The 15715-nt window shown below is 44.1% G+C and overlaps 1 protein-coding gene across 1 annotated transcript in view; it reads right to left on the reverse strand.

Moving 5' to 3' along the window:
• The window catches only part of TBC1D2 (TBC1 domain family, member 2), a 64672-nt gene that overhangs the window by 45481 nt on the left and 3476 nt on the right, over positions 1 to 15715 (reverse strand). The window contains exons 2-3 of the mRNA XM_006863191.1: positions 15565 to 15706; positions 7326 to 7473 (exon numbers count right to left, since the gene is read on the reverse strand). Of these exons, the coding sequence (XP_006863253.1) occupies positions 7326 to 7473; positions 15565 to 15706 (290 nt within the window). The remainder of the gene's footprint in view (positions 1 to 7325; positions 7474 to 15564; positions 15707 to 15715) is intronic.

Below are 15715 nucleotides of genomic sequence, written 5' to 3' on the forward strand. Positions count from 1 at the left end.
TGAGTCTTAGTCTTGGAAGAGGGTTTGCACTGAGGGGACCTGACCACTTGCCTTGATGTTTCCTTGGCAAGCAAGTTGCTTGTTCTTGTAGTAACAGTTGGTCTGCCTATATTGTTTTATATTTTTCCTGTAGGTCTTTCTCTCAAGAAGTATCTTCTGTCATGTTCCGATTTTTAATGGATGTTTACAGCTATTTCTCTTCATTTTGAGTTAGGCCCATCAGCAAATGAAGGTCCTGCAGGCTTTACTCCCATGGGCTTTACTCCATTCATGTCATCATGGTCAACTCTACTTTGAGGAGGCAGCTCTTCCCCAGTCGTATTTTGAGTACCTTACAACTGGAGGGGCTCATTTTCAGACACTATATCTGACAGTATTTCTCTGCTATTCATAAGATTTTCAGTGACTAAATATTCTGAAGTAGTTCGTCACTCCTTCTTCCTAGACTCTCTTAGTCTGGAAGCTCATCTGAAACCTGTCCCCCATGGTGACCCTGCTGGTATTTAAAATACTGGTGGCACAGCTTCCAGAATCACAGCAACTCACAGGCCACCACAGTATGACACAATCTTTTTTATTTCTATAAGGTCAGTAGAAATGCCCTCTCTTTTCCTAATGTTAGTAATTTGAGTTTTCTCTTTTTTAAGTGTAATTGTTTGTTAGATTTACTGATCTTTTAATCAGAAATTTATTATTATTTTTTAATGAAATTGAGCTTTTGATCCAGATGCACCCCAAAAAGGAATCGAATGAGACTGTAGCAGAGATAGCACAGCTGACTGAAACAGTGAAAAAGTGATCAGTAGGATTAGGAGCAGAGAAGAGATTAGGGGTCCCTGACTCTATGACAAACCATGGTACATAGATGGTCTCATTTAATTTTCACAGACCACAGCTTCACAAATTAGAGAAGGACCCAGAGGCACACCACTGAAGCTAGAGGCACTGGCTGGGGGTGTGTGTGTGTGTATGTCACCATCACAGCTGCCCATATTTCCCTCTGTGTAGGAACTATAGTGACCCAACATATCCCGGGACTCACAACAGTCATTTCCTGGCATGTGGGCTGGCACAGAACCTCAAATCCAGAGCAGCAAAGGGTCTTTAAACCTGAGCACACATATTCTCTGGGTATACAGAGCTCAGTAGCTGCTAATACAATCCAGGTGGCCACTATCCAGCTAAGCCACTGTGCTTGGAAGGATTTTCATTTCATAAATTTATAGACCTTGCTTAAAGTAGCTTCTAGTCCATTTTTTGTGTAGATTTAACTCCAGGTTACATGACTTGGCCAGCATGGATCATAAAGCCTTTTTCTGGAAGGACAACCTTGAGCAACCCACTTAACCTCTCTGAGACTCAATTTCTTCATCTGCAAAACCAGGATAATGATTAGAACCATAGTAATCTAATCTAGTCATTCCTTGGGGTTAGTCTAGTATGGTACAACAGGATAAGCACTGGACTTCTAACCATAAGGTCAGAAGTTCAAACCCACCAGCTGTCCTCAGAAAGCCTCTACAGGGTCAATATGAGTCAGAGCCGACTTGATGACACTCAACAACAGGGAGCTAGTTGGGGTCTATGCTAAACACTCTTCATGCATTTGACACATTTAATTTTTTTAACAGTGTAAGGATATCAGTACTGTTATTGTCCCCATTTGACAGGGAGGGGAATGGACATCAGAGAGGATAAATAAGCTGCCCAAAGCCTCAGAGCTAGTAAGTAGTAGGCTGAACATCACGCTTGGACATCTGACTTCATGTCTGAAAACTTAACCACTAATGATATACTTCACAGGATTGTTTGCTCAATGACAGTGTAAAGCACCTAGCACAGTGCTCAGAAGGTCCACACACCCTTCCTGTGAGCATGACCTGGGCTCCTGGAGACCTCTAGGGTCAGCCAGGGTGAGGGGGTGAGGACTCACGGCAGCTCTGCTCTCACCACGTTGGCTGCGATCCTCCACAGACCAGGACACTTTTCTGGCAACGTTGGCCAGGATTTTCTGCAGGTACCACAAGTGACAGGAGGGAAGTGACAGCGACAAACGGATTCTCTGAAACTTCCTTCCTTTCTTTGTTCCACTTCTGCTACACATGGTCTTCCGCAGGCATGAATAACCTTAATCTTGGTGATACCATCCTGGGCATGTGACTGGCTCCCAGTGCAGGCAGTGCAGCCCACCCAACCTCCACTACACGGTGCCCTCCGCACTCACTCACCCCCGGGGTTCAAGTATGCCCCCTATCTCCCCAGACGCTTCCTGTCTCTACCACTCAGTCCTAAACTCTACCACTCACCTGTCAGTTTGTCATACTGTGGAGGTTTGTGTGTTGCTGTGATGTTGTTACCAGTATTGTAAATGCCAGTGGGGTGCCATGGAGTCCTGGTGCGGCACTGTGGGTTAATGTGCCAGATTGCAAAGTCGTTTCAACTGCAAGGTCGATGGTTCAAACTTACCAGCGGCTCCTTGAAAACCCTATACAGGGTCACTATGGGTTGGAACTGACTTGATGGCACTTAACAACAACAAAAGGAGCACCGTGGTGGACAGGTTTCAGCAGAGTTTCAAGACTAAGACTAAGAAAAAGCGGCACACTATTTCTGAATATCACTGAAAACCTATGAATAGTCTGATAAAGTGCTGGAACATGAGCCCTTCAGGTTGAAATGCACTCAAAATATGACTGAGGAAGAGCTGCCTCCTCAAAGTAGTAGTTGTTGTTGTTAAGTGCCATTGAGTCGATTCTGACTCATAGCGACCTTGATACGGTTTCAGAAGAGAAGCTGGTGCGCTTGAACCGCCAATCTTGTGTTTGAAACTAACTGTGCAGTCCAGCATATTAACCCACTTGACCTTAATGATATGGATGGAGTACTTTTTGGAACTTTCATTTGCTCATGGGACACAACACAAAATTACAAGAAACAGCTGCAAACAGCCATTAGTAATTGGAATGTGGAATGTACGGAGTCTGAATCTAGAAAAATTGGAAGTTGTCAAAAATAAAACAGAGGGCATAAGATCGATACCCTAGGCATTGTTGATGCTATTGTTGTTAAGCACCATTGAGTTAGTTCTGACCCATAGCGACCCTGTATAGGGTTTCTGAGGAGTGGTTGGTGAGTCGGAGCCACCAACCTTGAGGTTCAAGCCAACTTTGTAGTCCAGCACATTAACCCACAGCACCATACCAGGAATCCTAGGCATTAGTGAGCTAACATAGACTGGCAGTAGACATTTTCAGTCTAACAATTATCTAGTTTACTATGTGGAGAACAGAAAATTGAAGAGGAATAGCATCACATTCATCATCAAAAAGAGCATTTTAAGATCTATATTGAAGTGCAACACTGTCTGTGACAGGATAATATCCATATTTCTACCAAGGAAGACCAATTAATACAACTATTATTCAAATTTATGCATGAACCACTAAAGCCAGCAATGATGAAGTTGAAAAATTCTACCAAATTCATCAGTCAGAAACTGATCAAGCATGCAATTAAGATACATTGATAATTCCTGGTGACAGGAATGAGAACACTGGAAACAAAGAAGAAAGATCGGTAATTGAAAAACAGACTCTGGTGATAGAAATGATGCTGGAGATTGCATGATAGAACTTTGCAAAACCAACAACTTCTTCATTGCAAGTACCCTTTTCAACAGTATAAATGGCAACTATACATGTGAACCTTACCAATACAATATAAGGAATCAAACTGACTACATATATGGGAAGAGATGATGGAAAAACTCAATATCATCAGCTGAAACAAGGTCAGAGGCCAAATGCAGACCAGATAATCAACTACTCATATGCAAGTATAGGCTGCAGCTGAAGAAAATTAAAATAAGTCCACTAGAACCAAAATATGACCTTGAGTATATACCACCTGAATTTAGAGACCATCTCAAGAACACATTTGACACATTAGACACTAATGACTGAAGACCAGAAGAGTTGTGGGTTGGCATCAAGAATATCAGCCATAAGAAAACAGTCACTAAAAAGACAGAAAAGAAAGAAAAGGCCAAAATGAATGTCAGAAGAGACTCAGAAATTTGCTCTTGAACTTAGAGAACCTAAAGTGAGTGGAAGAAATGATAAAAGAGCTGAACAGAATATTAAAAAGGGATGCTTGAGAAGGCAAAATAAAGTATTATAATGAAATGTGCAAAGACCTGGAATCAGAACCAAAAGGACAGAACACATTCAGCATTTCTGAAGTTTAAAAAACTGAAGAAGAAGAAAAAAATTCAAGCCCCAGGTTGCACTATTGAAGGATTCTATGGGCAAAATATTGAACGAGGCATGAAGAATCAAAAGAAGATGGAAGGAATAACAGTCACTGTAACAAAAGGAATTGGCTGATGTCCAACCACTGCAAGAAGTAGCATATGATCAAGAACCAACAGTACTGAAGGAAGAAGTCCAAGGTGTATTAAAGGCATTGGTAAAAAAACAAGACTCCAGGAATTGACAGAATACAAATGGGAATCTTCCAGCAAACTGATGAAGTACTGGAGGCATTTGGTATCTATGCCAAGAGAATTGGAAGACAGCTACCTGGCCAAGTGATTGGAAGAGATCCATATCTGTGCTCCTTCCAAAGAAAGGTGATTCAATGGAATTTGGAAATCATTGAACAATATCATTAATATTGCATGCAAGTGAAATTTTGTTGAAGATAATTTAAAAATGGTTGTAGTAGGGAACTGCCAGACATTCAAGTCAAATTCAGAAGAGGATGTGGAATGAAGGATATCATTGCTGGCGTCAGATAGATCTTGTTGAAAGGAGACAATACCAGAAACATGCTTTATTGACTATGCAAAGGTATCCGACTGTATGGATCATAATGAACTATGGATAATACTGCAAAGAATGAGAATTCCAGAACATTTAATTGTGTTCATGAGGAACCTGTATATAGACAAAGAGGCAGTCATTCAAACAGAACAAGGGGATACTGAATGCTTTAAAATCAGGGAAGCTGTACATCAGGATCGTATCCTTTTATCATGTTTATTCAATCTGTATGCTGAGCACAACAAAATACTTTCTGGTCCTGCACCATCTACACAATTGTTACGTTTGAGCCCATTGTCAATCCATCTCACTCCTTTTCACTGACCCTCCATCTGAGCAAGCACGATGTCCTTCTCCAAGGATTGGTCGCTCCTGACAACATGACCAAAGTACGAGAGTCAAAGTCTTGTCATGCTAATTTTTAAGGAGCATTCTGGCTTTTTACTTCATCAAGTCAGATTTGTTTGTTCTTCTGGCAGTCCATGGTAGAGATCAATGTTCTGCTCCAACAACAATCTGTCTCCTGGGTTCCAGGACCCTCCATCCAATTCCCTATGTGACATATCTATCTCTAGTCATCAGCCCCAAAGGCCACACCTGCTTCTCTCCTGTGCTAATTCTTTTAGGTACCCAGGCAAATCCAAACACTGACACCAGCAGAGGGAAATGAAGAGCTCTGAGTCACACACAGAGCCAGGAATCTACAATGCACGTTCTGTGAGCAATCCACTCTGTCCTCTCAGAGGTCCCAGTCCATCTGAAGTCCACACAGGAATAAGTGCCTAAACAGAATCCTTACCAGCTATAGTTTAAATTATATTTCCACTATAACAACAATAGAAGCAACAGCTAATGCTTATTGTATGCTATGATGGCAGTTTGAGAACACAGTTTGAGAGCATTAACCCATTTAACGCTAATCTTATAAGATAGAGTCCTGGTGTGGCACTGTGGGCTAATGCATCAGACTGCAAAGTCATTTGAACTGCAACGTCGGTGGTTTAAGCTCACCAGCTACTCCTTGGAAACCCTGTACAGGGTCGCTATGGGTCGGAACCGACTCGACGGCACTTAACAACAACATGAGTTCGAACCAACTAGACAGCACTGAACAACAACAATAATAACAATAACAACAACCTTATAAGACAAGCACTTTTCTATTTGCATTTACTAATAGGTAAATTAGAAGCCCTGGTGGCACTGTTGGATAAGCACTGGACTAGTAACCACAGTTGGCACTTCAAATCCACAAGCCACTTCTCAGCAGAACGATACGGCTTTCTCCTCCAATAAAGATTCTGTAGTCTCAGAAACTCCATAAAGGGTCACTGTGAGTTGGAAGTGACTCTCTGGTGGTGTGTTTTTTGTTCGCTTATGTCTTAATAAGGTTAAGCAATGAGCCATGGTGGCACACAAGGTTAAACATTAGGGGGCTAACCACATCAGCCGCCCTCTGGGAGAAAGCTGAGGCTGTCTGCTCCTGACAAGATTTCCAGCCTCAGAAACCCTATGGAGCAGTTCTATTCTGTCCTATAGGGTCTCTGAGTCAGAATTGACTTGACGGCAGTGGCTTTGATCAAGTAAACGGTGTCCAGAGAATTCAAACACCCTGCCAATAGCAGCAGGGCTGCCGACAGACAAACCCACCCAGCTGGGCTCCCACTCACCAGTGGCCTTCTCAGACACTATGGAAAGCAGACTCAATGGGAAAATGCTTCAAAAAGTACACGGAAAAGTGGGATGAAAAGATAATGACATTTTTCCATGAATTTTTTGATAATTAATACATTAATAAATGAAAAAAAAATTAGTTGTGATATGATGGGCACACAATAAACTGCATATGTTGACAGTAAACAGCGTAATGTATCTGACATATGTGGGCACTTGTGAACCATCACGTTATATAATGATCTCACGTATGTGGAAAACTAGAGGAAAGAGATGTACCAGAGGCTCAGGATGCTTGCCTACGTGACAAGCTCATGGGTCATTTTAACTTTCTGTTGTGGTGGTTAGTTGTTGTCGAGTCGATTCTGACTCACTCACAGCGACCCCACAGGTATAAGAACCGCTCCGTAGGGTTTCAAGGCTTTTAGAAACAGGTGAGCAGGCCTTCTTCTGATATGCCTCAAAGCACCAACCTTTTGGCCAGTAGCAGAGTGCTTGTTTGTGCAATCCAGGGACTTTACACCTTTCCACTGGTGATGGTTGTATGATGTCAAGTTGGGTTTTCAAGGCTGTAATTTTTATGGGAGCAGAAAGCCTCATGTTTCTCTCATATAACTTTCTAGATTTTTTTTTTTTTTAGATTTGTATTTCCTACAAAGAGCAGGTACTATTTTTTATAATTGGGACAAGTATAGTATTCTTAAGTAATGATGTGATTAAATGAGAATAAATCTCCCACCTCCCCATAGGGGCTCACAAAAGGCTACTGCATAGCTCAGCGAGGGCTGCTTGTGGCTTAGCCAGGCCCTCTGTTGCACCCACACTTACTGTATTTCAGTTCCCAGATGTTTGAGGGAAATATTCTGAAGGGCTGACGACATGGTGGGGACAGGCTGCAAGGCAGCAGCCACGCCCACCAGCCCAGTAGGCGATTTCACAGGGCACAGGAACTCCTCCAGCCCCGCCTCCTCTGACTCTGAGAAAGGAAGGAAAAGAAATCAGTCCACCTGGGTTAGTGTACTTGGGAAGACTGGACAGTTGGGGCACTATGGGCTCAGCTCTAACTAGGACTGGGTGAGCCTTCTTGTAGGTTAACAATTGCAAAGAGGCAAGCTTTTTCCAGTGTGTTCTGCAGTCAGCTAAATGTGTCAGCATCTTGCTGACACAAGCCTTCTTGGAAATGACTTTAAAAATATATATTGAGCTCTAGATAATTCTGTATCTGAGAATCTACCCTAAAGAAGTGTTCTGACATAAAGATAAAATTTTATGTGCTAAGAGGGGTGATCCTGGCATGGTTTATAATAGCTTCCAACTAGAAATAATTTAAGGAACCAAAAATCTGGGGATGGGTTAAATAAATCATAATGCCTTCACAGTGGAATGTAAGCACTGACCACAAAATCAAAATGTTGAAGAATGTCTGAGAGCACAGGGAGCATGCAGGGGGTATACTGAGCGAACAGAGACAGATTAATAACAGGTTATCGTATGTAAAATCTTGATTGTATAGAAAAAGTCTCAAAGAAATATACTCCAGTATCCTAACAGGAGTCCTGGTATGGCACTGCAGGTTATGGCGGTTCAAGCTCACCAGCCTCTCCTTGGAAATCCTATACAGGGTCGCTATGAGTATGAGTCAGAACTGACTCCATGGCACTTAACAACATCAACAATCTCAACAGTGGCCCAGCTATACGATGGATTACAGTGAGCAGGCCGCTCTCAGCTCTCATTATGTTACTGTTCTTTTCCAAATTTCTTATTGTAAACATAGATAAAGGAGTCCTGATAAGCACCCAGCTGTGAACGGGAAGGTTGGCAGTAGGCTGCTTCTGGGAAGAAGATGTGGCAGTCTGTTTCTGAAAAGGTTTATAGCCTTGGAAACCCTCTGGGGCAATTCTAGTCTGTCAGAGTCACTATGAGTCGGAATCTACTCAGTGGCAATGGGTTTGTATTTTAAGAAACCCTGGTGGTACGGTGGCTAAGTACTCAACTGCTAACAGAAAGGTTGGCAGTTCAAACCCACCAGTCACTCCGTGGAAGAAAGATTTGGCAATCCACAGGATTGTTGTTGTTAAGTGCTGTTGAATTGATTCTGACTCATAAGCAACTCTATACACAGTTTCTAAGGAACAGCTGGTGGGTTGGAACCATCAACCTTGTAGTTAGCAGTCCATTGCTTATCCTATAGAACACCACCAGGATAAAGCCATAAGGATTACAGCCTCGGAACCCCCCTGGGGCAGTTCTCTCTCATTGGATCACTGTGAGTCACAATTGACTTGATGGCAATGGCTTTTAAAAAACAACCACAAACACAAGTCAACTTTATAAGGAGAAAAGCACATATACGCATCAAAAATAGATGTTTATAGAAGACTTTATAAGGAGCTCTGGTAGCGTGTTGTTGTTTGTTGTCAGGTGCCATCGAGTCAGTACCGACTCATAATGACCCCATGCACAGCAGAACGAAACACTGTCCAATCCTGCGCCAACCTCACTACTGCTGCCACACTTGAGTCCATCGATGCTGCCACCTGGCCAATCCATCTCGTTAGGGGGTCTTCCTTTTTTTCTCTGACCCTCCATCTGGTAGCATAGTGGTTAAGAATTGGGCTGCTAACCTTAAGGTCAGCAGTTCGAAATTACCAGCTGTTCGGCAGGAGAAAGATGAGGCTTTCTGCTCCCATGAAGATTTACAGCCTTGGAAACCCTGTACAGGGTCACTATGGGTCGGAACCGACTCCATGGCACATAACCAGCACCACCAAGAGACTTAATAATACAGGGAACTGTTAAGGATTGCAGTACTAACAAAAAGCAAGGTTGTTGTTGTTGTTATGTGCCGTGGAGTTGGTTCCGGCTCATAGCGACCCTGTACAGGGTTTCCGAGGCTGTAAATCTTTATGGGAGCAGAAAGCCTCATGTTTCTCCCGCAGAACAGCTGGTAGTTAGACAATTAGTATTACTAGGTGATAGCAATTTTTTTCTTAAAGGAGAGGACATAAACATAATGTTAACAGTGGCTGTCTCTGAGTGGTATGATTGTGGGTAAATTTCTTTTTCTACTTTTCTACCCCTAAAATTTTAGATTAGATAAAATCTAATCTAAAAAAATGATTCTGATATCTGTCTAATGTTAATGAAGGTCTAGGATAAGCACTCAACCTCAATATCAGTTTGAACCACAAGGCTGGTGGTTCAAACTCACTAGCCACTCCTCAGAATCCCTGTAGAGGGTCACTAAGAGTCAGAAACGACTGACTGCACTTAACAACAACAACAACAAATGTTAAAGAAGACTAAGGAAGTAAAGACATATAAGAGAGAAGAGGCGGGACACTCAGAAGTGGAGAATGATAAAAAGCAGCAGAAAAGAACAGGACCACTCCCAGGACAGTGTGATCTTGATCATGCAGCTCGAGAGTCACAGGGCACAGATCTTAGCCTTACTGAATGGACAAAGAATTTAGGGGCAGAGGAGGACATTTATATCTGTACTCTGTCTGCCCAAGAATGTGGGTGCAAAAACATTAAATACAATGGTGGGGGCTGAGGGAGCTGTTTAGTCTAGTCAAGAAAATAAACTCTGTCATCATTAACACAGGACTCCTGGGGTAGCACTGTGGAGTCCTGGTGTTGCATTGTGGGATAAACACTGGACCACAAGGGCAGTTTGTACAGCAAGATTACCAGTTCAAACTCACCAGCTGCTCTTTGGAGATCCTATACAGGGTCACTAGGAGTCAGAACCAACTCGACGGCACTTACAACAACATCACTAACACAATCAACAATATATTTAATTCCTAATAGGCTCCATCACATCTGGTAAACAGATCAATGCTTTTTTGGTAATACCACGAGCCATTTTGTTGAGTTTCTCTCTTCAGCCCATCCTGGCACAAATGCAGGTAGAACTGTGGAAGGGTAGGTGCACACACTTTCAAATCACACAACAACTGTTCTGGAGGTGAAGACAGCTGACGTCCCAGAAGGCTTCCTGAAGGAGGGGTACAGATGATCTGGATAGGCAAAAGGCCCCTTTATGATGATGTGTGGGGATAGGAAACAAGAGACTCTAGCTCCAGTGCTGAGTTAGAAGGGAAGGACCCAGGGGAGACGGGGCTGGAAACATCAAATAAGGAGGTAAGGGTGTGGCTAAAAGTTGGCTCTCATTTGGCTGGAAATACAGAGCCCCTGGGGTTTGAGCAGGCACTGAACCTGGCCAACTAGAAAGGGCCACAGTTTGGGATTAAGTAGATTTGAGGTCAAGCCCTGTTTTTGCTCTCTGACTTCGTTGGAGTCTTTCTCTTCCAACCTCTGGTTCCATACTTTTAGAATTAGCAGGATCCTCTCTACCCTGTCTTCTTCAGAGTACGTGTAAGGGTTAAAGAAGGTAAGGCCCATGAAATGTTTAGAAACCAGTAATGATCCATACCATGGATGGCATCTTTCAAAGTGGCTTCTACTCCAGACTTAATAAGTGAATTCAACCTGGCTACTCTGGTAGCGTAATGGTTATGAATCGGGCTTGAACCTTAAGGCCAGCAGTTCGAAACTACCAGCCGTTTCATGGGAGAAAGATGAGGCTTTCTGCTCCTGTAAAGATTTACAGCCTCGGAAACCCTGTACAGGGTCACTATGAATCGGTTCCGATTCCACGGCACATAATCACCACCACTGGTGTGGCGCTGTGGGTTAATACGCCAGAATGCAAAGCCGTTTGAACTGCAAGGTCGGCAGTTTAAGCTCACCAGCTGCTCCTTGGAAACCCTCTATAGGGGTGCTATGGGTTGCAATCGACTGGATGGCACTTAACAACAACAACAATAACCAATACAATGGGAGCCCTGGTTTAGCGCTGTAGGATAAGCGCTGGACTTAAAGGTCGGTTCGAACCATAACGTCAGCAGTTCAAACTTACTAGCTGCTCCTCAGAAACCTAATACAGGGTCGTTATGAGTTGGAACCAACTCCATGGCACTTAACAACACCACTACAATTAGTCAAAAGGAAGAAGATTTTCTTGTCTATCACTATTTAACCTTCATTATTATTCCTCAGTCAGAACAAACACATAAATTACAGTTTGCCTAGGTTTTTACTGTCTTATCAAGTACTTCCTTAGCTGCCAACATCTGTTTTCCTGTAACGTCCACCTATGGCCATAGGTCCACTCTGAAGCCACACAGAACTGAGTCCTGAGAGTGTCACCACTGGTTGGTTTTACCAATGAGGAAGTGGCATGAGCTTCATGACCAAGGCCACACAGCTAGCAGATGGCAGAAACACGACTCAAATGCAGGCTCTCAGCCCTTGGTTCTACTTTTCCCACTGAACCATGTGGCTCCTAGACGCAGACTTTCTAAAAGCAGAGACAGGATGGGCTGGCCCAGAAAGGTGCAATACATGATGGATGCTACAGTGGAGCTCAGCCTTTCTGACAGGAAATGGTGGACAACCACCTAATGAATTTTCAGCACTAGTTCTTTGTGATTCTCCCTTTGCTGACCTTTAGGGGCTGCCCCATCACTGAAGAAAGTCATCTACTGGACAAAAAAGGGCCAGAGCAGGCCACTGCTTCCCAGGAGGGTCTGGATGGGCAGATGGGCTACTGCCTCCTTAGGTGGGGGAGGGGGCTATCAGTCTGTAAATGAGGGTTCCCATTTCATCTCTAACATTTTCTTACTAGTTTCTTGGTCTCTTTAATCTGTTTCTTTTTATGGGACTAACATTACCTTGCTATGAGTTAGAACCGACTCCATGGCACATCACCACCACCACCACCAACAACAACAACAACAACACTACCTCATGAGATTCTTGTGAGGATTACTGTATTTTTATGAGAGTGATGTGATTTATATTTGTGCTCTCATAACTTGCTGAAATATGGTAAGGAAGGTAATCTGTATAAAGCATTAGAACAGCGTTAGTAATTGGTGTGCATGTTTTTATAAGGATAAACATTTGCAAGGACGTTTGTAAACTGTGTCCTACCTTGCAAACATGTCATTGCTATTATTAATCTTTCTCCTCGATACCCTGGTTTCCCCTTGATCTTATGGAGACCAATGAATGATCTCGTGGAGACAAAATCAAATGCTTAAAGTCTGGAAGGATAGTGCCCCATAGATTGCTCAAGGCCAGTGAAAATAGACTTTTCATGAGATGGAGTGTCTGTGACTCAAAGTCAGACATAGGTCAGGAGGTTTTCATAGCCTGAGGAGCAAGTGGCCCTGCTTCCTCCCAGGAAGGGTGGAGACTGGAGAGGAGGGGCCCCGGTTCCAGTTGAACTAAGCCAGAACTTGCCAGCTTGTTCAGGATTCTGGAAATGTCTTTCTGGGTGAGCTGGGGCAGGTTCCGAGAAGGTCCTGGGTCCAGCAGAGTGAAGGTTTGCTAGTGGGTTAGGAAAAGCATGGCAAGGAAAAGCTTGCACCCCCATTGCTGAGTCTCATACCAGAGGCCTCTGGTCATCACACCAAGTGCCATACCCCCGCCCATCAATGGTCACACAAGACGGCCCAGAAGGCTGTGTGTGTTGAACCAAAGCCACAGAATTAAAGAACTTGGAAAATGTTCACCACAGCAAGAGGCCTGTGGAACCTCACAGACACCCTTTTGATAATCTTGCTCTGCAAATTCCCGTTCACGACAAGCAGAGGTTCTTTATCATGAGGATCTTTTGTTGCGTCTAGTCTAAAGAAGACCTTGGTAGTTGTGTCAACTCAGTCTGCAATTTTCTGCGTGACCAGGGTTGGTTGATTCGGGCAGATGGGGCAAGGGTGATAGTGTAGAAGTACAGAAAAATAAAAACGCTTTCCCCAAAGAAAGCTCTTATAAGAATAAAACGCCTAAAAGGCTACCACATAAGTTGATTATTAACAATCCAAGGAGCAGTTAGTAATTAGACACACACACATGCATATAAACAAAAATAACCTACAAACAAATCCACTGCCACCAAGTTGATTCCAACTCACAGAGACCCTATGGAACAGAGTAGAACTGCCCCATTAGCTAACGTGTGAATCTTTAGGAAAGCAGACTGCCACATCTTTCTCCCACAAAGCAGCTGACGGGTTTGAACCACCAACATTTTGGTTAGCAGCTGAGTGCTTTAACCACTGCACCACATATACATATATAACAACAACATTATCAGGACAGTATTATTCAACAAAGGAGCCCTGTTGATACAGTGATTAGGCATTCGGCTGCTCACTGAAAAGTTAGCAGTTCAAACACACCAGCTACTCCTCAGGAAAAAGAAACATCAGTCTGCTCCTAGAAAGGGTTATAGTCTTGGCAATCCCATCGGGGTATTTCTCCTGTGTTCTGTAGGGTCGGATGAGTCAGAATTGACTCGATGCCAATAGATTGGGTTTGGTTTTTATTACTGAACTTACCACATGTCTGGCATTATGTAAAGGGCTCTACATGTTTTCCTCACTGAATTAAAACATTCAATCTATTCACTCAACAAATATCAATGTGCCAGGCAGGCTACCAGGTACTGTGGACATAGACACAGGTAACAAAGGCATGGTCCCCACATGTAAAGAGCTAGTGGGCAGAAAATGAAGAGGATGCTGGTAATCAGAACACAGTGTGGTAGGCCTTGCGACAGGCCAATGTGTGAAGGCTATCACAACAAAGGGTAGGCCTGCAGAATCCAGCTCTGCTGCCAAAGTCCTGGAAGACTTTCAAGAGGAAGTGACACCGGAGCTTGGCCATAGAGAAGCAGCAGGAGTTTCTAGGAGAGAAGAGGAAGAGCAGTCTGGTATGCTGGAGCATCAGGCATAAGTGGGCAACGGCGCAGCGGGCAGGGGTCAGGGGTAGGATCAGGAAGGATGAGCCCTGAGTGCCGTGCTGCGGAGCTGGGTGGTGGGCGGCCATGGGAGGGGATGGCAGGGTCAGGTTTTCGTTTTAGAAAGCTCGGTCTGGCTGCAGTGAGGAGGCCTGGAAGCAGTGACAGCTGACAAGAGTTGCTGTGGTTTGGAAGCTGAGAGATGGCAATGCAGTGTTGCTGTTGTTAAGGGCCATCAAGTCAGTTCAGTCTCATAGTGGCCCTGAACAGGGCCTCCAAGTGTCAAACTTGTGGTTAATAGCCCAGTGCTTACCCTACAGTGCCACACCAGGATTCCACAGTGAGGAGGGCAGAAATGGCCATTATTGGCAAAGACTGGACTAACTCATCAAGAAAGACCAAAGGTTGAGGCTGACTCCCAGTTGCTGAAGCAACTAAGTAAGTAGTAGCCGTTTCCTGAGGGAAGGGAAACTGTCGGGGTGCGTAGTCAAGGGCCGATGAACTCAGATTTGGACATGAAAACAACCAGGTAGAAAGGGCCGAGAAGCGCTGGGTGAGAAGTCATGCCCCAGACTGTTCAGTCTCCCTGTGTCACTCTGGTTTTGTGTGTGTATGTGTGTGTGTGTGTGGGGGGTTCATTTTCCTTGCTCTTGCTGAGGCAGCTGGAGAGGAGGTCTGCCTAATTCTAAACCAATCATGGGTCCAGGAGGGTGTGACCTCCCAGGCTCCTCCACTCTGGATTCTGCTTGCTAAGACTACCAGGGAGAACCCACTCAACTCACTGTGCAGAGGCATTTGTGTAAGAAGCAACCACCAGTGCGTTTGCACATTAAACTTCCTCATAGCAATGTTCTAAAGGCTTCTTTACTCAAGATCTTCTCAGAATGGGCATCATATTAGGAGCTATAATGTACTGAACTCTGACCACTTCATGTGTGTGGATTAATTTAATCCTCCCAGGAACCCTAAGAAGTAGGTGTAACTAATTAATCTCATTAATTTTGCAGGCAAGGAAACTGAAGACCGGAAAGGTTAAGCAATTTGCTGGAGAGCACACAGATTGGATTCCAACCCAGCTTGGCCTTGGAGCCCATGTTCTTGCCTCCGATGCTGTTGGCTAACTAAGCCTGAGTCACATCCTGGTTCTCTGTGTCTTTAGTAGAGGGCTCCTCCCACTCACTCCCATCCTTAGGGGAAAGGTTTGTCCACTAAGAGCCCTGGTGTGTGGGCAAGGGCAAGCCCGTTGAGTACCTAGCTCGAGGTGCAGGGCAGGCTGGTTCCCAGCCAGGGTGGCATCAGGGGCAGCGGAAGGTGCAGGTGGGCTGTTGTGGAACTCCCAGCGCTTCATCTGGAGCTGCTGCAGCCAGTAGAGCATCACTTGCTTGGTAGCAGCCTGAGAAGT

This window comes from Chrysochloris asiatica, unplaced genomic scaffold (assembly GCF_000296735.1).
Source record: "Chrysochloris asiatica unplaced genomic scaffold, ChrAsi1.0 scaffold00053, whole genome shotgun sequence".
NCBI lineage: Eukaryota > Metazoa > Chordata > Mammalia > Afrosoricida > Chrysochloridae > Chrysochloris > Chrysochloris asiatica.